This window comes from Lactuca virosa, chromosome 8, assembly GCF_052849685.1.
Source record: "Lactuca virosa cultivar CGN04683 chromosome 8, Lactuca_virosa_CGN04683_v6, whole genome shotgun sequence".
In the NCBI taxonomy this organism is placed as follows: domain Eukaryota; kingdom Viridiplantae; phylum Streptophyta; class Magnoliopsida; order Asterales; family Asteraceae; genus Lactuca; species Lactuca virosa.
Genome location: NC_136433.1, coordinates 326,765,054 through 326,787,789, shown reverse-complemented (window position 1 = coordinate 326,787,789; position 22,736 = coordinate 326,765,054). Strand labels below are relative to the sequence as shown.

The following is a 22,736-nucleotide window of genomic DNA, read 5'->3' as shown; positions in this document are numbered from 1 at the left end:
CCTCGCGGCAAAGATGGTATCATCAGAAGAGAATCCTGCAGATCCCCTCACGAAGGGACTGACGAGGGTTAGGCATTTACAGCATGCGAGGCGCATCGGGCTGAAGGATGATATTAATTTTACAGATTAGATAGCTATTTCTGAAACTTGTAAAATGTAATAGACAATTGATGATGAATAAAATGTGTGTTTATTTATGAGTAAGGTGTTACTGTCTTTTGTCAATTATTTACTATTGTTTCAGTTTTGCATGTTTTGACTTCCTGAATAAATTACTTTATTCAAACTTCCACAGTCGGTCATACGTCGGAAGTAGGTATGAATTAAGATTGTCATGAATTGGGCTTGTATATGACTAAAGGTGTTTAGCCATATCAATGGTTGCTACAACATTCATGAGTGCTCATAAGATCTGAGTATTGGAATAAACCCACGCTCACTTGCATCACTTCGTGGAATTTATCTCGAGTGATCGTGAGACGGTAATATCATATAAGTCTTCAAACCTAGAGATATGAGTTGTTGCCTATGAGTTGGTTGTGCATTGATTGCACGAAAACGCATCAGTAACTTGATGTTATAAAACGTGCCTTTGTGTATAATTCAACAAGTAGTAGAAACAAGTATATGAGCCGAAGTTTATCTATTCCTTCTAGTCCTTGGAGGATTAGAAGCGATATCTGGGCCCCTCGATAATTTTGTTTTGACCTATGTACCGGGCCCGGTCAGAACCTAATTGATGTGTTCAATTTCGTTCTATGTCAAACAAATCGGAAATTAGGAAACAAACTGCTGGACAATAAGTACGACGTTGTTCCATGTATTTGTCCGGATGATATCTTGAGAACAGAGGATTATATGATCACTTATCTAAAATGGCGCTTCATAGTTCAACAAAGTTTTAAGAGCTACGATTGCCGGTTGGTTCCGGAAGTAATATAGGAAAATATAGTTATTAGACTTATCCAAGTGGGAGACTGTTGGATAAGGTGTCTAAGTCCATAACTTTATTTGGTATATACTTGACCCGACCCGACATGGTCCATTTGGGTTGCACTTCATCCGAACTATTTGTATGGTTAAACCTTTGAGAATTGTATGTTTATGATTTGTTAATATATTATAAGTTATCATATATTAATATGAAATCATATTATTTAATTAGTATTGATCATAAATTAATTTAGAATTAATTTGGTGATAAAAAAGGTGACTAATTAAATATGGGCTCTTGTATTTATATAAGTGTGGGCTAATACTCATTTGGAATGGGCTTGGCATGCATGGGAGTCCATGGATAGTCCACGGAGATTTTAACCCATGGATCCTTGGAAAGGAAGAGTCATGGGTGTTAGGGTTTACATGAATGTAACCCTAATCCTCCACACTATATAAAGGAGCTTGTGATGCTTGAAATGGCACTAGTTGTGTGTGTGTGCAAGAAAGTGGCCGATTTCTATAAGCAAGCATACACTCTCATAGTTTTTCCAAGTTTGTGGTGATTTGTGATTTCCATTTGAGGCATCCACATTATTGGTGCTTGGCTCTCAAACTCCAAGGAATCAACTCACTATTGAAAGGTATGTAATTCATCTAGCTTTTATGTTTCAAGTTCCCCATGCCATGCTAGATAGGTTATGAACCTTGGAAAAACAAATTTGCATGTATTCATAGTAAAACATAGATCCAAGGTTTCTAGGGTTGCATGTACACCATAGGAGTGTTAGGATGCTCAAACCCATCAAGAATTGCCTGATTACATGATGCCCGCTAGCCTAGGGTTTTCTTTATATGAGATTGACATCATTACTATAGTTACTTGTGTATGTATCACGGATGTACGTAATTAAGATCTTATAGCCCGAGAATGTTTGATTTGGCCTTATGTTCTGTTCTTATTGATTAGGGCTTGGGGTAGGATCAGATATTCGAAAGTCTATAGGGTCCAACGTTATGTATGGTTAGCATACACTAGTGCTGTAGGGTTGGTGGAAGTTTCATGGATGGGTGGGTAGAGAGAGACCGGGAGGCCAGTTACGAGATATTTAGCATTCCTCTAGGAATGAGAATTGAGTGCTCGCTATGATTATGTATATTGTTAGGGCGTTGTGATGACACTTGAGACAAATATAGGTAGGTGTGGAAGGTAGTATGGGCCCGTACTACTGAAAGCACAGGACCCATACGCGTAGCAAGAAAGTCACAACCCTTAGGGTTGGGTTGGGAGTTGGTCCCCTGTCATTATATGGGTTATCAGAGATCTTTCTGGTGTTTTACCAGAATGGTGGTTACGAGACGTCTTGAGACCAGATCCAGGTTAGGATCGGGAGCGGGCAGCTAGGATAGGCCAACATTTCCAGGGGATCGTGTTAGTGAGATCATCCAGGAGGAGGTGATTGGGATTGTCCGGGGTCAGATTCCGGAGATGTTTGGGTCTAACAAGACCGCCATGGTTGAGTATTTCGATGAGTGCTATGCAGCCTAGCTGATATGGCTGCCGCAACAGCTACAACAGCTGTAATGACGGCAGGGGAGGAGCTGGTCGAGCTTTCTAGTACCGGGACTGGTTACGGGGACATATTCTGATGAGCAGAGGGCTGCAGTTACTTGGGATCAGGGAATGTTCTGTACTCGTTACATTCTGCAGTTGAGCGGGAGAGGCTAGCACATGAGTTTCTGGATTTGAGGCTTCAGGGGTTTTGTTCGAGGCTGGAGTATGAGTCGTGGGGACTCCGGAAAGGAATGTTGATTATGTTCAGCTGGGGTTTTGTAGCTAGAGGTAGAATGGTTAATTGATAGGATTGTAATGTCGTTTTCTAGGGCAAGAATTGTGCCCTTTCAGTTTACGAGCTCTAAGGATTGAGCAGGCTTATGACCCCAGGATCAGGTTGTATTCCAGCTCGGGGTCAGCTAGTCACAGGGGTTGGCGACAGTGTTTCGGCACTGGTAAGGGCGGGTGGGTTGATGTGACGTAAGTATCTTGTGAGATCCGATTCGCCTTGGATCTTTTGCATTGGACGGTAAGGATTGATTGTGCGATTCATTGCACTTTTTGGATTGGAGGCTATGTCTTGGGAGTAGTTTGTATCCGGTTTAGGGTAGAGGTTGTTTCAGCTACTGCAGTTCAGTTGTGGATGATCGGGCTGGTGAGTGAGTCAGGGTGCGAGACCCTGAATGATATGATTTCTAGAGCCGTGAGCGGGAGATTTGTTGGAGCACTTTGGGAAGAAGGGTATTATATGGGAGGTTTGTGGACAGGGTCCCACAGGATGGTTACTCAGCATTGTCAGGATTCAGTGGTTTTAGTAACCGTTATTGATTGGCGGAGGAAAGCGCCAAAGGAAGTAGCTCGTTGTTGAGACATTAGTTGGAGCATCTATCTTTGTACTTCAAAATTTGGGTGTGGGATCATTCAAGCATTAGGGACTGTTGGTTTCCTTGGGATCTAGGAAGTGTTCATCTAGTTATTAGAAGCGTGTGATCATATAGGGGTGGCTAGTAAAGGAGTACTAGTTGGAAAGGTCTGGTTGTCATCAGATCGATCGTTGGAAAGTGAGAAGGATTGAGAATTCTCAAATTCTCATGTATTGTGAAGACTTAGTTGAATCTAAGTGGGGGAGAATCGTCATGGAATGCAGAAGCAAGATCGGTTTTTGAAACTGGGATAAGTTTCGCATCGTTTTCAGGAAGGAAGACAACCCTAGTGGCTGCTTGGTTTGAGTGTTGTGTGAGTTGGGAGTTCGGTAAAACTCCCCAGCATGTGAATCGCTTCTTCTCAGTGCTTGATAGCAGAACTTGGGGAAATCAGGTTGGGATTCTAGCCATGAAGTAAGTTCAGTGGTGTGTTAGGTCGAGCTCGTGTTCGACCGTTATGGAAAGTGTTGTAAGACTGCGGGGGTAGCCATAACATTCACTAGCGATCAATTAGTATGGAAAGTGTTGTAAGACTGCGGGGGTAGCCGTAGCATTCACAAGGTTAGCAAATAGTGCTAGAGTGATGTAAGTCTGTGGGTGTAGCCGCAACATTCGCTAGGTTGGTAGATAGTATGAGCGCGTTGCTAAGACGCGGAAGGGGCAGTAGTAACCACCAGTTCGGGTGTAGCAGTGAGGATATGGAAATCCACAGATTGGTTTATGGATTTCCCCAGGGAGATTAGACCTGGTTAATCTAGTGATAAGACTGTAGAAACGCCACTACAGCTATGAGAGTAAGGAAGCAGTGGAATTGTTTAAGGTCGTTTGTGATATAAGTCTACCGTTGGTTATGTAGCAATCACTTTTAGCCTTGGATTTGGTGATGTTAGGATTTGACGCATGGACCCGATCAGTTAGATCAGAAGGTTATTAGAGACTCAGTGACATGATAACTAGTGGCAACTAGTTCCAGAGAAGGATTTCGTTCAGAAGTCGTGTGAGACGACTAGGTGGGAGTCCTTTTAGCTCAGCGACCCGGCCGGGCTCCAGTATTTTAAGATGATTGGCGAACGAGATGAGGCCAGACAGGTCTCGGTAGATTTTGGAAAGCAACATACTGCTTCAGGCAGATCAGTGTGCGGGCAGTTTCCGCTTTTGGGCAGTATTGGTATTTGTGTTAGATTGCAAATACAGACAAAATAATAGATTGCTTGGGTCATGCTAAGTGACCTGCAGGGATAATTGGGTCTGTGATTTCAGTTTTCACGCCGGGAGCCCAAAGCGGACAATATTGTGATACGTGCCAGAGGGGGATGTTACAGATGATTCAGTATGAGCAGTCTGTTAGGGAGCCAGACCATCTCCCGACTCCAGATTTTGGATTGGGTGGATGTCATCATATACAAGGGATTCGTTTATTTTCCTGGGTTTAGAACCCTAAGAGGGTTGGATATGGTTGCCTTGGAGAGGCTAGAGTTTTGCTCGGGGTTGTAGCCAAGTAGTTCAAGTTGTTTGGTGTGTAAGGAATGATAAGAAACAATTTCAAGGACGAAATCAAATTTAAGTGGGGGAGAGTTGTAACACCACGTTTTAAATAGAATAATTAAATGGTTAGTGGGGTGTTGTTTTAGGAAGTCAAATGGCAAGAATTGAATCTTCAGGGGTTAAAGTGTAATTTTGGGGACTTAATTTGTAAAGATTTTCATAAGTCAAGGGGTGTTTGGTATTAATTGGACTTAATATGTAAGGATTCATGGAAGCAGGGCTAAAATGTAAGTTATGGACTTGGATGAGAAGATTCTATAGAGGAGGGGCTGATTGGTAACATTTTGGACTTGATTTGGAAAGATTTTCAGAAGACGAGGTCTAATTGGTAAATTTGGGATTTGTTTTGAAAAGAATATTTCAAGTAAGGACCAAATGTGTTATTATGGAAATCAAGTTAAGGGATCGGGTATTTAACCTCTCTACCCGTTACCTTCTAAACCCTAACCCTAATACCCTCCTTCCAGCCGCCGTCACCACCCCAAACACTCTCTTGCCTCTCCGATCGATCGAAGCCCCAACCACCAGAGCAGCCACCTTGTATTCAACCTAACGCCGGGAAACGTGGCTGCGTGCATTACTGCCTTTGTTTGCTCGTTAGATCACCCCTCAGCCTTCGTCGCAGCCATGGAAGCTTTCATCAGCCACCTTACGAACCTCCAGCCGTCACCATTTTCGGGGACAAGAACCGATGAGGTGAACCACCGGGAATGCTACTTTGTTGCGCTGAAATGGTGAAGACATAGCCGCCGCTGCCCATTTTTCGTTGAAGATCAAGCCGTCGTCGGAGGTGCTCTTCTGCTACCGTGAAATGGTGGCTGAGCTCATGAAGTCGTGAAGCGGATGCATCGTGTGACTGTGGCAGCGAAGAAACGCCGGCGTGAGCGGCTGCCAAACGCCATGACCACCGTTAGCCACTGTTGTTGCTCGTTTTCCTTCGCCGTTGCCGCTGCCTTACGCCACCAGGTGGGTGGTCGGATTCCTTTCACGAGCAAGATAGTGTGGGTGTGTTATTTCATGTATGTAGGGTTTGTATGGCCGGAATCCAAGAGAACAGTCATCACCACCACCGTTAGGTGGTGGCTGCCACCATGCACCACCGTGGGTGTATGTGTCTTAGTGATTGTGTGTGTGTGTTATTTGAAATTCATCATTGTAAAGTGTAATTAGAATTGGAATAATGAAAAGAAACCCTAACCACCACGGTGAGGTGGTGGCTACCGCCTCCTGCCGCCACCGGCCGCCGTGTCGGGTGGCGGTGTGCCTTGTTTGGATTGTGACTCGTTGGAATGTTTGGTCAAGGGACTAAAACCCTGATGGGCCTAATAAACCCTAATGGGCCCAAATGAAGCCCTAATTAACATTAAAGCCCGAACATGTGTCTAATGGGCTTAATGGACCCTAATGGATCTAAGGATTTATCTATTGGGCCTATTGGGCTAAGATGGGTTGGAAACCTTAATTAGGGTTTGGAAAACCCTAATGCCATGAAACCCTAGTTTGGGGAATTAATCGGGACACACGGGAATTATTTGATAACTTGAAATATTAAATAATAATCATTGGCAAAAATTAATCTAAGCAATATTGGACTTAATGGATTAAGTCCTTAGTGGATTAAGTCCTTAATGGGTTAAGTAGGAAACTTAACCCTAATCATCATTTTATGTGAAACCCTAATTTCACTTGGGCCTTGAGTTGGGCCTTCCTATTGGGCTTTGGTGATTGGACTATTAATGGGCTTCCAAGAATAAGCAAATGGACTAAATAATTATATGGGTTTTAGGATAAGGCCCATGTGAGAGTCTTGGGCCCAATTTGGAAAATTGGGTCATTGATGGGCCATAATTGGGCCTTTATGTAAGACCAAGAGTTTGGACTAGAATTATTGGATGGGCCTTAAGGTAAGACCATGTATAGGTCTGGGCCCAATTTGGAAAATTGGGCCATATGTTGGGCTTTGGCCATGATTTGACTTTTGGGCTTTTTTAGTGTGAGGTGGACCTTGGGCTTGGAACCCAATTGTTAATTAGGTATTGTTTGATGTTGACAATTCGAGAATCTATCAACCAGCAGCGGGAACTTTACCTGTGGGACTTCAGCAGTGCCAGGTGAGTTATCCTTATTATATCAACAGGGTCTAAGGCACGTAGGCCGGCCCTTTGGATTGTTATTCTGGTTATAGTATGCTTGTATGCTGTTATGATCTGTTAAGACCGGTATCCTGGTAGATAGGATGTTGAATGCTGTTATGATCTGTTAGATCGGTATCCTGGTAGATAAGATGTTGTATGCTGTTATGATCTGTTAGATCGGTATCCTGATAGATAGGATGTTGTTATGCTATTATGATCTATTAGATTGGTATCCTGGTATATAGGATGATGCTATGTTAGTGACCTGGTTAGGTCAGTATCCTGGTTATAGGATGTTGCTATGATTGATGATCTGTTAGATCGGTATGACTGTTATATATGCAAGAGTATGATATTTATGTACACATGTTTGTTTGATTTGGGGTTGGGTTGAGGCGGTCCTGCTTGGAGCTGGAGGCCAACATACACAGGGCGGTCCGGATAGACTGAAGGCCCTGCAAAGGGATTCAGACAGACTGAAGGCACGGCGAGCGGTCCGGATAGGCTGTAGGCCCTGCGAGGCGGTCCAGACGTGACGAAGGCTTGAAGAGCGGTCCAGATAGATTGAAGGCCTGCGAGGCTGTCCAGTCAGGCTGAAGGCTCAGTATGCATGTTGTTCTGTATTTGTTATAGGATATGGTTATATTTGTATGACGTTGGTATTTTGGGGAAACTCACTAAGCTTCAGGCTTACAGTTGTTGATTATGTTTCAGGTACTTCTGATGATCGCGGGAAGGCGAAGGCGTGATCGTACAGCTCCTCATATCTCATGATTTTATGATTTGATTCTGGGGATACTCTAATGATTAAACTATTTTGAAAACAAACTGTAATAACTCAATGGTTTTAAATGTTTTAAAAGGTTTTAAATTGGCTTGAATTTTTGGGATGTTACACCTGCGTCCGCGCATCGATCGCCTCAGTACCTGCCACTGAACCGGAACCAGACCCTAGACCCCATTCTTGAGTGCTCAACACCATATCAAGACGACATGCAACAGATCTGGATATACCAAAGAATCCTTACCCCAAAGGCTTCTTAGATTCTCCAAGACTCTCCCTGATTTGAGTATGGATCCTGTGCTTTCAGTAGTACGGGCCCAATACTACCTTCCACACCTATCCATACTTTCCTCAAGAATCCTCCCGAATCATCTAAGTCACCTTCTCAAATCCATACACCAGACACTCGCGACCCAGCGCAACAAAACCCACCAAAGCAATCCCTAGGCTTTCCTAGGTTCCGGACCTCACCTTGCCATCAGCTTCTGAAGAACTCCTCATAATGCCAGTCACCCACCTCATGAATACAATCACATGAAACAAAGCTTAAATAATCCTTCGAGTAACAGACTCATCCCTACAATGGTTGGACTCAGTCAAAAGCTGCACAATAGGGTCAAATCCATCACTCTTAGATTATTCAACCCTTGTCACATGTGACTTAACATATTTACTTGGTAGTTAACTCCCATCACTTAAGAGTTCCATAAAGTACAAAGCAAGCAACATTCGAGCAGTAGCACTCCCATCCCTCACACTACAACTCATAATAGGAGCTCCCACTCCCGCTACCGATTACCTTACGCATACAAATCATAATCAATCCACCATCCCATGCTTCCTAGGCTACCAAGCATCACATATCAGACCAACCTATCACTGTCTAATCAGAACTAACATGCAAGTCTACAAGCTTATAGAATAGGCATACAAAGGCATCTCTCCAAGCATTCTAGCATGCAAAAACTGAGCAGATCCTTAGCCCTAACTACCATGCGATTCCACAGATTCACAGATCAAATCATAACAGATAACATGTATGGGTATTTTGGGAAAACTTACTTGAGATCGGCTGATTGCATTCACCATACCCTTTCTTCTTTTAGAAAAATCCCTTTCTAAAATATATATATTTTGAAAAAACTTTACCAAATCCTTAGTTTGAGTTCAAACACACCCGAGAGTGTGCCCGAATCCCTCAAACCAAGATTCTAATACCAACTTGTAACGTCCCGAAATAATGACACAAAATTTCCGTTTTTAGATTAATAACTACATAACAAATACATAAAACCAAAGTAGCCAAGATTTAGCAAAATATCATTAAATCAGAGTAATGCACAAAATGCGGAAACATGTGGTGTGTGTTCTGCAATCATCCCGATCCCTTTCATTTTGAAAACCGAAGTACCTGAAACATAAACTGAAAACTGTAAGAATAAATCTTAGTGAGTTCCCCAAGATACCACATACCACACATACATAAATCATATACTGGCCCCCGCCCTCCGTCGGGCCTCGCCCGGTCTTGAGTCCCACTCGGCCTCGGGCCCCGCCCGACATCGACCCCTGCTCGGATTACAGATCTGTTATTCTCAGGCTTCGCCTGTACCTGGGCCTGACCCACTATACACATACAATATATCACATAATCATGGTAACACATAAAAATGATCATAAACACTAGCATATGTTCCAGTCATCGGGCCTCGCCCGTCATCGAGCCCCGCCTGGTACACACATATCCATATAACCATATAATCATATAAACATATAACCATACTTAGCACGTGCAATAATCTCAAAGACTATAACATACCATACAATCATCGGGCCCCACTCGGCATCGGGCCTCGCCCGGAAATCATAAGACACATACTGATAATTTACATACGATATCCTCCTCAGGCCTCGCCTGGCGTCGGGCCTTGCCCGGTAAATATATCATCATATAATGCGTGCAAGAGTCGAACAAACATCTAACATACTAACATAAAACCATGGGCTGGCATTGGTGCCTTCGACCCGCTAAACCCAGTGAGGAGACTCACCTCGCACTTCCGAAACACACAGATGATCCTTGGCTGTTGGCTGACAGATTTCCGAACTGTCAATATCAAAACAACATCCAATTACCAATTGGGTTCCAAATCATAACCATAACACCATACTTGGGATAAAAAGACCATTCTACCCCTAATCTAGCTTGGTCCAAGACCAAGGCCCAACTCATAACCTAGAAAGCCCAAAATTCAAATAACCAACCAAGGCCCAATTATGGCCCAATTTTCCAAATTGGGCCCAAACCCCTTACATGGGCCTTACCCTAAAGTCCGACCAAAATTCCTAGTCCAAGACACTCATACTCAGATGGCTCATTAAGAAATCAAACACCCAAGCCCAATAAGGAAGCCCAACACGAAGCCCAAAAGGCCAAAACCCTCATGAATGAGTACGCGGGGCATACTCAGCTGTACGCTAAGCGTACATGAAATTTGGCTTGTACCCTGCGCGTATAGACTTGTAAGCCCATCGTACTCTTCCTTTAATCCATTTACGATATTAAGCTCTTAATGCGTAAGTCCAGAAGTCCAAACCATAGATCTAAATCATAAACAACGTCTAGAACCATAAAGTCACTAACTTGGTAACTTTGCATGCCCAAACGAACCCAATCTCGAAATATAACCTTATACTTCCATTAAATAAGCTCAAACTCCAGCATGGGGGATTCTAAGCCCTAAAGGTGCCAACTTTATCAATCTAGGACCATAGAAACACCAAGAGTGGCAACTCTAAGCTCCAGGAATGGTATCAACCACTAAATCTCATCCATGGGGACCAAAAATGAACAAAAAAACTCATACATGATAGAACTAATGTAACATCCCAAAATTTAAGACCTAAAATTTCAATTTTAAATTAAAGACTCATAAAACACATTTACTAAAAATGCCACCAGTGTTATCTCATATCATAAAAACCATAAGTCAAATATCTCTCAAAACATATCATAAGAAAATAATGTCAGAGTACAAATTCCAAGAGTCTCATGTGCGGAAAATCGAGTGTGTGATGCGTTGCAGTCATGCCGACTCCTTTCCCTTCGAAGAAGAGGTACCTGAAACCAAAACTGTAAACTGTAAGCATGAAGCTTAGTGAGTTCCCCCCATCATACCACATACCATACAATAAACATAATGTCAGGCATATCTGGGTGCCCGACCTACCTTGTTGAGCATACCGTGGTGCTCAACCTACCCCTGTTAGGCATACCGGGGTGCCCAACTTACCCCTGTCAGACATATCTGGGTGCCCGACCTACCCTCCGGTTTATCGCAACCGGTTACGGGGAATATTTTACCCTTACCACTACCACATAATAACATATCATGAACATACTGCTAGGCATACATGGGTACTGTCTACCCCTTCGGTCTCTTTCAACCGGTAAGCGGGGACTGTTTCACCCCTCCTACCACTAACACATAATATCATAGCATCCTAGCACATAAAACATAACAGATAGTGGCATACTAGACAATTATCACAAAGACAATCATCTCAACTATAATCACCTACTGGTGGGCCGGCATTGGTGCCTTAGACCCACCTTTACTGGAAGGTAACTCACCTCAAATGTCGTGAAGTAGCTGAACTGTCCTCGGCTCTGCAATCAACTTTGCTCAAACTCCTACAAATAAAAATCTTCTTTAATTACCCTTCCATACTCATGACCCCCCTTAAGAGTCAACTCTGGTCAAAGTCCAAGTCAAAGTCAACCTTTTGGTCAAAGTCAACGTTTTGGTCAAAGTCAACCTTCTGGGTTGACTCAACTCGCCGGGTTAGTCCATCAACTCGCCGAGTCCCATAAATCATAAACCTCTTAAATCGCGATCCAACTCGTCGAGTTTCTCATATCAACAGAATCTGGACATTTCACTACAACTCGTCGAGTTCCTCTTTGAACTCGTCGAGTTCTTCAATCTTCAAAACCCAAAGACCATGGGCAACTCGTTGAGTCATCTCCTAGACTCGCCGGGTTTGCTTAATAGCATAAAAGGTTGGGGAACCACGATCCAACTCGCCGAGTTGGATGAACAACTCATCGAGTTCCCTTTAGTCTAAATCCATTCAGTCACTTCCAATCGAGTTCAATGCTTCCAAACCATAGATCTGGTCCTCTAGGACTAAGTTACCACGTAAAGTTGCTAACTTTACGTCCATGCATGGTGTCATGAAGCTAGAAACACCAAAACTAAGCTATATAAGAGATCTAGGGCATGGAGAAGGGCCAGGGCTTGATAAAGCTGACAACTTTAAGCCTCATAGGCTCATTAGTGCCTAGATCTGAAGTCACAACTTCATGATATACTCAAATCCCGAAAATGACTTCAATATGGCCCAAAAGTGACAACATACTACCCTAAAGGAAGATCTAAGTAATAGAAAGCCAAGGTATCGACTTTATACCTCAAATGAGTCAGAAATGCAGCTCAAACTATGGATCTACTAGCTTCCTCTTGAATCCCCAAGCTTCTCCTTCCTTCACAAGCTTCAAAATCACCAAGAATGCAAAAAAAGGCTCAAAACTCTCCAAAAGCAGATTAGGGTTTCTTAGCTAGGGTTTGGGACGATGAAGGCTGTAAATAAGGTCAGCCTTTGGAGGTTAAGGTGTTTAAATAGGGTACTAAATCCTAAAAATTAGGGTTTCATTCTGGCAGCCCTACACGTCGAGTTGAGGCTCTTGACTCGACGAGTAGGATTTAAATCCGGCGTCCAAATTCCATTCCTACTCGACGAGTTCGGGGCCTTAAACTCGTCGAGTCCCTGTACAAAAATGAATAAACTGATTTAAAATATATACCAGGAACCGGGCGTTACAACTAAGCTAACAATGGACAAGGTTCAAGCTTTTTACCTCAAACAAGTTGGAAATGAAGCACATAATCCAGATCCATAAGCTCATCCTTGATTCACACCCTTTCATCAAACTCCATCTTCTTGGAAATGACTCAAAAACACCAAAATGCACATCATGAGCTGAAAATTACAACCATGGAGGCTTAGAGACGATTTCTAGGGTTTTTAGGAACTTGGAGGTTGGTATAAGGACCAACCAAAAAGACTTAATGAGATTATATAGGGTACATCATCGAAATTAGGGTTTTCATTAAGATGCACATACGCCCCGCGTACACCATTGTACGCCCCGCTTATGTGCCCGAAGGCGCGATCCTTCTTCGCATTTGTACGCCCTGCGTACACCATTATACGCCCTACATAACGACTTTAAAACTAGTACGCCATGCTTAAATATATGTACGACCCGCGTACTGCTTAACCCCTCAACCCTTATATACTCCGAAGGTCATAACTTCTTTGTTACAAACCCGATTCCGAAGATCCTTATATCCATGAAAAGGTAACAAGAAGGTCTACACTTTAATCAACTCATACTTGCCTTACCATTTCCCGAACATCATTCAATTTCCATAAAAGCCCAAGCTGACAAATTATAGAAATACCCTTTGGCTCCAAAACACAAACCGAATACCCGGATCATCCAATATACATCATCCACCTCCAAATAAGACCAAAACTAACTTCTTCAAGGATCCTAAGCCTGCTAATATCCAATCCTTGATCACCACCCCAAAATGGAAACGATTTGAAACAGGGTGTTACGGATCTGAGGGTTGACACGGACCCGAAACAACCAAATGCTGTTATATTTGTTCATGTATATGATGTATGTGGTATTTTGGGGAAGCTCACTTAGATTTTTTATTACAGTTTATGTTTATGGTTTCAGGTACTTCCGGTACAAAAGGGAAGGGCCCGACGTGATGGCACATCATCTCCTTTATGTTTTCGCACTTATGATTACTATTACTCTGATGTTTTGGATAATTGGTATTATGATTGTTTATGAGAGATATGATGTTTGGAATTAATGAACTTAAAAATGAAATTTTTTATCACTATTTTGGGACGTTACATGACCTCAATGGAAAGGAGAATCAGGGAGAGAAAGTGGTGGATCATATGAGTTGAGATAAATAATTTAACCTTTCTGGTGCAAGACATCAAATGAACTTCGAAGCCCGAATCAGATTGTTTTAGAATTGACTTAAGAAGTGTGTCCAGAGTGAAGAAGTATAACAGGACAACTAGCAAAATTAGGTCAAACCACCATGAACCACTTGTAATAAGACCTAATGTACAATATTCCATAATTTTTAATGCAAATAAAGTTTTCATACTTCAATTTGCATACGGAATACCCTTTTATCTCCGATAGATGTTGATCGCTAATGAACATAACACTATTGACATTATATAAGTATTTATTAATGCATTAAAAAAAGATTTGTGTTAAATATACTTAGGAAAAATTGATACTCTAATTGAATACAACATCTACTCGATCTCTAAAGGCTATATAGAAGTATCATTGCTTGATCCCTAAGCATCTTTTAATGAGTTGAATCCTAAAAAAAATCCACAAATTCCTATAAGGATCGACCCTCCTACACCTCATCGTGCAAGGGCATATTTGGAAATTACTTAAAAGAAGAAACATTCCACACCAAAATTGAGGCACAAACATTAAGCTAACAACTTTTATTGCGAACATAAATTTATTATTTTAGGAAACTTCCATATTGATTCATCATTCTCTAGTTACCTACACTTAGTTCTTCGTTAATTGACCAATAAATAAGAATGAGAAGACTATAAATAAGGTCAAAACATCTAACTCTTATTTTTGGGCGTTTTAAAATATTATCCTTTTCCATATCGAGGGAGATGGGTATTAGATTTTTTTGGTGTTGTTGATCATTAGATTCGGAAGAAACCAACGTTCTTGATTGAGTTTTCGGTCATTGGTTTGGATGTGCATGTCATAAGTTTGGATGCGAGGAGTGGTATCGAGGTGCGGGTGACCGAGAGATATAGGAGGAGCGGTATAAAGGGTATAGATGGATTAATGAATGAGAGGTATAGAATGAGGGAGTAGAAGATGAGAATGGGTTCAAGAACGAATATCTAGAAGAATGCTTGATTTGGTGTAGAGCTAGGGGCTCTTTAGTTTTAATAGTCAAGGCCGGAGCCACCTATGAGGCAAGGTAGGCCCATGAACACCCTTAAATCCTCAAAAAATATTTCTTTTTCTTATATATATATATATATATATATATATATATATATATATATATAAGGCTAGGTTAAAATATGGATGTACATCTATTGTGTGGACGTGTGTGGACAGTGCTATTCTATGAGAATGAGTAAGAGAATAGGTTGTTTGGTAACATGAATACGCTCAACCTCACACAACTATCGTCATTATCATGCATTCTCACTAATTCTTATTCATTTTTGTTCTCACACATCATTTTTCACTCATTTTCATTCTTACATAATACGATTATTAATAACACATTTTGACAACATTCTGACAGAATGAGAATCATAAAAAAAGTCTATAATACCCTTATAGACGATTTAATTAGTGAGAATGCGAGATAATGAAAATATTTATGTGAGGTTGAACGTATTCACATTACCAAACAACATATTTCCTTACTCATTCTCACAGAATAACATTGTCCACACATTCGCACAATAAATGTTCATCCACATTTGAACCTAGCCCTATATATATATATATATATATATATATATATATATATATATATATATATATATATATATATATATATTCTAATGTTATAAGGAACAACCTAAAAAATTGTAACGCCTGGATCTTCAAGTTATGTTTTTAAATTATTTTGTGCATCATAAGGCCACGACGTGGTGGAGTGCCCACGACTTGGCAGTATGTGGCCACGACGTGAGGACTTTTTTGGGCCTAAACCCTAATTTCGCGGTTGGTGCCCTATTTAAGGGCACTAACTTCTAGGGTTGCCTCAATTGGCACCCTCCATTCCCAGAGAAAGCACCCCATCCAAACCTTAGCCCCATTATTTACTTTAAGAGTTTCTTGGTGTCTCTTTAGCTTATTATTGAAGAAGAAGAAGGCCCATTTGGTGTTGTGGTTCTGCAAGAATGTCTATTCCTCATCATCTTGTATTGAATCTGGACCTTTGTAAGTCCTCAAGTTCCTACCTTTCTCTTTCAAGCATGTTAGATCTAAGTTTTTGTCCATATCTCTTCATGTTGGGTTGAGTAGAATGCATGGAGTCCATAAAGTTAGCAACTTTATGGATTGTTAAGGTCACTTTTCCATCATATGTTGTAGATCTGGAGTTTGATGCTTTCTTGAGTTTCGTGCATGAGGTTGTTAGTAATATTTCTTCATTTTGGCCTAATTTGAGATCTAGACTTGTATTGGGTATACATGTCTAAAAAAGAACTTATCTTTGGCATGCTTTAGACCTTAAGAAGGATTCTGGAAGGTTGGAAGGAAAGATCTTAACAAATTAAGAGCTAAATTTGTTAGACCGCTGGAACCCAGTTCCCACAACATGGGGTTGGGTGCCATAACGTGGCGACTAGTGAAGCCCGATTGTTTTGTCGTGGAGTGCCCACAGTGTGACATAAAGAGGCCACGACGTGGTGATCTGTCCAGATGGCATGGATCGCTAACTTTTTGACCAAGGTTGACTTTTGGTCAACTGTGAGGGTTTTGCTTTTGTGAGTGACAAAATGGTCTTTTGCCCAAATTGTGGATTAGACTCAGTTTTGGACTAGTTGAGTTTGTATAATTACCTTAATTGTTAATTAGGGTTGTTTGATGTGATTAATAGGCGGAGTCTAGTTCCGGCAGTTCGGGTGTGAGTTCTATCAATCATCTGTGCAAGGTGAGTCTCCTCACTATGCTTACCTGTGTGGTAGAATATATGCGTTGACTAGCTGGGTCTATTTACTATGATTGTGATATGTGGTAATGTGTGTGTCGAGACTGCGAGTAGTCTCCAGGATTGCTGATAATCCACAGGCGTGCGGTTTGCCTACTGGGACTATAGGTAGTCTCCAGAGTTGCTGATAACCCATAGCTGTTTATTTGTGTTGTGTTGTATGTGATACTTTGGGGAACTCACTATGTTTCGTACTTACAGTTGTTGATTAAATGTGTTTCTGGTACTTTTGATGATCACGGGAAGGTGAAGGCTTGATTGTACACATTCGCCTGTAGTTTTATTTCCGGATAATTTTGGGACACTCTATTTTGATGATGATATGTATTTGACACTTGTGATTTTCTTGGGATGGTTTTTGTGAACAATGTTTTATGTGAAATTCTAAAATGAAAATTTTGGATGTTACAAATTTTTTCTGGCTTTGCCCTATTTGATACAATATAAAGTTTTGAGAGTTTGATACCATATAAAGTTTTGAGGTACCATATTTAGACATGGTTGACTTATTTTCAGCTTATTTTTCCATTTTGTTGTATAATAATGTATACTATATCCAAATAAAACCTTTTATAAATGAATGAGTTAAATCGACATCGTTACAAGTACATCTTAATAACATATTTCTATATATGCAACTTTATAAAATCTTCAACATGATGATCGAATTTCCTTAACGTGTCAACGGCATCGTTCAACTGACCTTAACGTTCCATCAACGGTGTCTTCTGCATGCTTCACCCCAGCCACGTGCCAAGTCATCATATAACCATGGTTAAGTTTGTTCCTGGATACTATATATCCCCTCCTCATCGTCTTTCTCCCGCCACTTCATTCATTCTTCAACCCACATTTCCAAAATTCAAACACATTTCTCTCTTCGAACTAGGAAAAATGGTAAGCTTCGAAGCTTCTTCATCTCCAAAAGTTCGATAGATTGTTGATCTGTTAATTCTCAATCTTCTACTGCCTGATAATCGATTCTCTGAATTTTCAGATTGTTGAGCAGAAAGTGAAGGAAGCGGAGATTACCGAGCAGGATTCTCTTCTCCTGGTAATTATCTTCCGTATATCGAGCTTTTGATTTACTCGTAGTGATTTGATTTCTATAGAAACAAAATTTCTGATACATTTCGTGATTTATGTGATTGAATTCATGTGCACAGTTAGTTTTCTATAGATTTATTTCATATTATCGCTACTGGTGATAACATTTCCATCTCTGGTGATAACTATTGCTAGTTTTTCCGATAACCGGGATTGATAATTGTGATTTGCATCTGATCAATTTTCTTCTACTAGCTGCGTTACATACGGATCAAATGTATCTGTTTCTCTCGAATTTAATCCACGTTAATCAATTCAAAATAGTCATCCTTATTCTATGAAACTTGAATCGTAGTAACTGAAATTCCGATGATCGTTATTACTTGATTCCTCATGGTCGTTGTTTAGTTGTAATCGATCGGATCTCTGTAAATTAACGGTGACTTAACCTGTAAAAGGACGGCGAAATAGACTCAAAGCAAGCTTCCATTGTATTTACAACCGGTTAAACATGATTTAGAGTCTGTTTTCAGCTACACTTTATACATAATGACATTTGATTGCAGATTACATAGTATTTTTCTAGGTTTTGCTTTATTCATTGAGCATCCATTACTGTAATTCATAACCTCGCTAAGAATTGTAGAATGTAAGAAGGCTAATGTTATACGAGGCCAGTGATTTATTTGCTAACATCGATTTCAGTAGCAAATTGGAGTTTTAAGGTCAATTGCAATTGTGAGAAAGTTCAGATGATGTTAGAAAATAAGTATAACATTTTCGATCCTAAACTATTTTCGAAGCCTTTGACGCTAAATGTAGAGCAATTACTTTACTGTTTTATTTTGTAATTTATCAGTTCTGATAACTCATGATTTATTTCCTTTGAAAACAGACAAGGAACCTACTACGCATAGCAATATTCAATATCAGTTATATCAGAGGCCTTTTTCCTGAGAAATATTTCAGTGATAAGGGTGTCCCAGCCTTAGGTACGTACTACTGGTCTCTCTGGTGAAGATCTTTGTAGCTGAGAGGTTATACCTTATAAAACGGCTTTGATTCTATTGGTTCATCAACAGAGATGAAGATCAAAAAGCTCATGCCTATGGATGCAGAGTCCAGAAGACTCATTGACTGGATGGAGAAAGGTATACTGATTCATAAACATTCTTTAATGCTTTTGAGCTTCAGTTTCTATGTTTTTATTATTGATTTTTCATGAGTTGTTTTCCTGCAGGTGTATATGATGCTTTGCAGAAGAAATATCTCAGGACACTAATGTTCTGTGTGTGCCAGACAGTAGAAGGGCCAATGATTGAAGAATATTCCTGTAAGTAGCTGTTATAATATGAATGTGTAATAGGAGTTTTACTTTGCTTTACTAAGATCTATATACATATATTCTCCTGCAGTTTCTTTCAGTTACTCAAATGCTGACAATCAAGAGGTTTCTATGAATGTTAATCGAATTGGAAACAAGAAACAAGGGGAAACATTCAAATGTAACTCCACCACAGAGATCACCCCAAATCAAATGAAGTACTATATTCCCTTATGTTTTTTTTGATTCCCAACTTGTGATCTTAGTTAACTAATACAACATTTTATCTCAGGAGCTCTGCTTGTAAAATGGTTCGTACCCTGATACAACTAATGAGAACTCTAGATAAAATGCCAGAAGAGGTACTCATTTTTGATGTAGTGACATTTATAAAGAGTTTTTCATCTCCAACTTCATCTAACTTGACTATTGTTTCAGCGCACCATTTTGATGAAACTCCACTATTACGATGATGTCACGGTATAATCTTCATATATAGCACCTTTCTTCTAATTTTTTTTTTCTGAAACAAGTCATAACCAATAACATTGCAATATATTGAATTGATAAACTGTTTTTTTTTTAAAATCTTGTAGCCTGCTGATTATGAGCCCCCATTCTTTAGAGGCTGCACAGAGGAAGAAGCCCATCATCCATGGAACAAAAATCCTTTGAAAATGGAAGTTGGCAATGTCAACAGCAAGCATTTTGTATTATCTCTTAAGGTCAAAAGTGTTCTTGATCCTTGTGAGGATGAAAATATGAGTGTGGGAGGTGATTCAATGGAGAGAGATGAAGATAGCCAAGCTGATAGTGAGGTAATTAAAGTGTCAAATATACTATTTTATTTTATAAACTTAATTTATACTTCTATAAATCCTCATGCTAATATACTATTTATTTTCAGACTAGCCTTTCTGATGACGAATACATCATGGCACCAGTAGGTAATAATAATAGCCATCAATTTTTTAATTTCTTCATTATCCTTGGAGTTAAAAAATTCAAACAATCATTATTACTTTTTCAGACAAACCAAAAGAGAAACCAGATGAGACCATGGCTGATGAAGGTGCATGAAAAATCATTTTTCATACATTTAAAATTATATAATTAGAGCGATTTTTCTATGAAATTATTACAAGATAACCTGTTAAATATGCAGATGATACTCAGGATCCAGCTGAAGATGAACAGCAACTGAACCGTGTAAAGAATTGGATCAGTGCTTATCATCTAGACACTTTTGATGTCACTGATGTTCTTGCAAATTTCCCTGACATATCAGTGGTAAACATTTTTTTTCAAAGCTAAACTTTGAATAATATGTTTATCATAGCATCTTATTTTCATTTCTATCTTTTACAACATTATTAAGACATTATACTTCATTTTTTTGTATTAGGACATGTACTTTGAATGAACTACCCAATTGTAGCAGTGAAAATTTCTTTGAATATGGATGACATAGCTATATAATCGGGTTGAGTTTTCAAAGTATAATGTTGAAATAGGAATGCTATAATACACAATAAAATAATATGTTGCTATTTCTTGCATTTAACCGTTTTTCATCTCAGTAGTAAACATTTTTCTTTAGAGCCAAATGCAAGATATAACAGCGTACTTTGACTCAGTTGCTTAATTATTTAAGACATCCTACATTGAAAAATCTACCCAAGTATAACAATTTACTTTCAGTTTTTAATTAAGACATTGTACTTTGAAAATTCTATTCAATTATTGCTTTGAATTTGGATGACATTGCTATAATTAGGTAGGAAAATATAAAATTAGGTTATTTTATTACACATTAAATAAAATAAAAAAGTACATTGCCATTACTTGCCTTTTACTCTTTAACACCTTTTGTTTAATTTATTTGCAGGCTTTGATTGAAGGTAACCAGAGAATCCGGATAAACAAAGTAAAAACCAAAATTCACCTTCCATAAATATAATAAATATTACATTCGTTTTTTTCAGATGTCATGAACAAGCTTGTTAACGAAGGCATTCTTTCAAAATCCGGAAAGGACAGTTTCAACATTGAGAGGCCTGGGGTCGTCTTTTTATTTATTTATTTATTTATTTAATTACTTTTTTACCCTTTTAAATAATTTACTAATCTTATTTAAAACATGAATGAATAATAGAAATCGGAATATGAATTTGATGCTGTGAAAGAAGAAACCCTCAGCAAGAAAAGTTCACCCACAATGCTTGAAGGTCAAATGTACATGAAGGCACTCTTTCATGCTCTTCCAATGGATTACATTACTATTCCTAAGCTTCAAACAAAACTTGGTGGTGAGGTTAACCAAACCACAGTTCGCAAATTAATGGATAAAATGACCAAAGAAGGGTTTATTGAAACCTCAAGCAGCCGTAGGCTAGGTAATTATTATTATTATTATGGTTAATAAAAATCAAAGTCATTGAATAATTATTTATACCTTTTCTTTAATTATTGTTACAGGAAAGCGAGTGATTCATTCTGAAATAACCAAGAAGAAACTTGATGAAGTCAAAAAAGCTCTAGACTTTAATACTATGGTGGACCTGGACACCAACAACCATTCGGAAAAACAAGCAGGTGGGCCCACATTATAATAATTTCTATATGTAATCATTTTACTTATTGACAACTTGATCAGGGACCAATAAGTCGACACTTGGCGCATTCCACTCCATTGGATCAGAGCTTACACGATCGATGGGTAAACCTGAGTTGCAGCAGAGTGTGTCCAACAGACAGAATGGACAGAACAACACCCCCACAAGCAACAATCAGGTTCTTTTTACTTTCTCAGTACACTCTAATTTTATTAAAAATTTTGTCATTTTTTTTAATGTTTTATAAAATATATAGGTTTTGCAGCCGTTATCTTCCATAGAGAGCTATGTAGGGATGAAAAAGGGTAGAAATGGAAATATCAATCAGGATGATAAAATGGATACTGCGGTTTGTAGCCAAACCACCATAAACAAACGTTTCCGAAAAGCAAGCACGGTACGTAATTACATATATAACCTCCTCCTCCTCCTCACCACAAAACTTTAATTTTATTTGAAAATTGGAATTTTGTTTATAGGTAAAGGAGCCTGTCGTTCAGAACATGAAACGTCAGAAATCTCAACTTCATGAAGCGTGAAAGGCGAAGGAAACATGTATGACGTATTTTTAGTTGTTTTTTTGATGTCATGATTTAGAGGAATTTACTAGATACATTTATATAACTGATCTTATTCGTTACTTTTTAAATACACATGCTTGACGATAGACTCATGAATTAATACTGAAAGTATGTATCCGAGGGTTGATAAGCGTATTCATGATTTTAATTTCTCAACAAGTATTGCATTATATTATCATCATCTCCATTAGTAGAAAAGAAAAAAAATTAATAATACGTAGTTTAATAATGTTGTTATGTGTTTGCGGATACAAATATTAATGTTGCTTTCATGTGCATAATATTTGTACACTTGCTCCAAAGCTCATAAACACAAGTTGGCCACATCAAAAGATGATAAACCTCTTTCGAATGGACATGGTTTTATAGACAAATTGTGATACAAATTAAACGGCAATACAGG

General features: G+C 39.4%; 1 protein-coding gene across 1 annotated transcript; it reads left to right on the top strand.

The window, feature by feature from the left end:
- The first annotated feature begins 17,582 nt into the window (after positions 1-17,582).
- On the top strand, positions 17,583-22,492 carry ASY1 (DNA-binding HORMA family protein). The gene is made up of 19 exons (XM_079067591.1): positions 17,583-17,663; positions 17,764-17,820; positions 18,709-18,805; positions 18,896-18,964; positions 19,054-19,146; positions 19,229-19,355; positions 19,430-19,499; positions 19,576-19,617; positions 19,734-19,955; positions 20,045-20,084; positions 20,168-20,209; positions 20,303-20,427; positions 21,026-21,038; positions 21,123-21,199; positions 21,293-21,533; positions 21,616-21,732; positions 21,794-21,930; positions 22,009-22,149; positions 22,232-22,492. Exons 1-19 carry the CDS (start codon positions 17,661-17,663, stop codon positions 22,289-22,291), a joined length of 1,773 nt encoding a protein of 590 aa, XP_078923717.1. The 5' UTR covers positions 17,583-17,660; the 3' UTR covers positions 22,292-22,492.
- Positions 22,493-22,736: the final 244 nt, after the last annotated feature.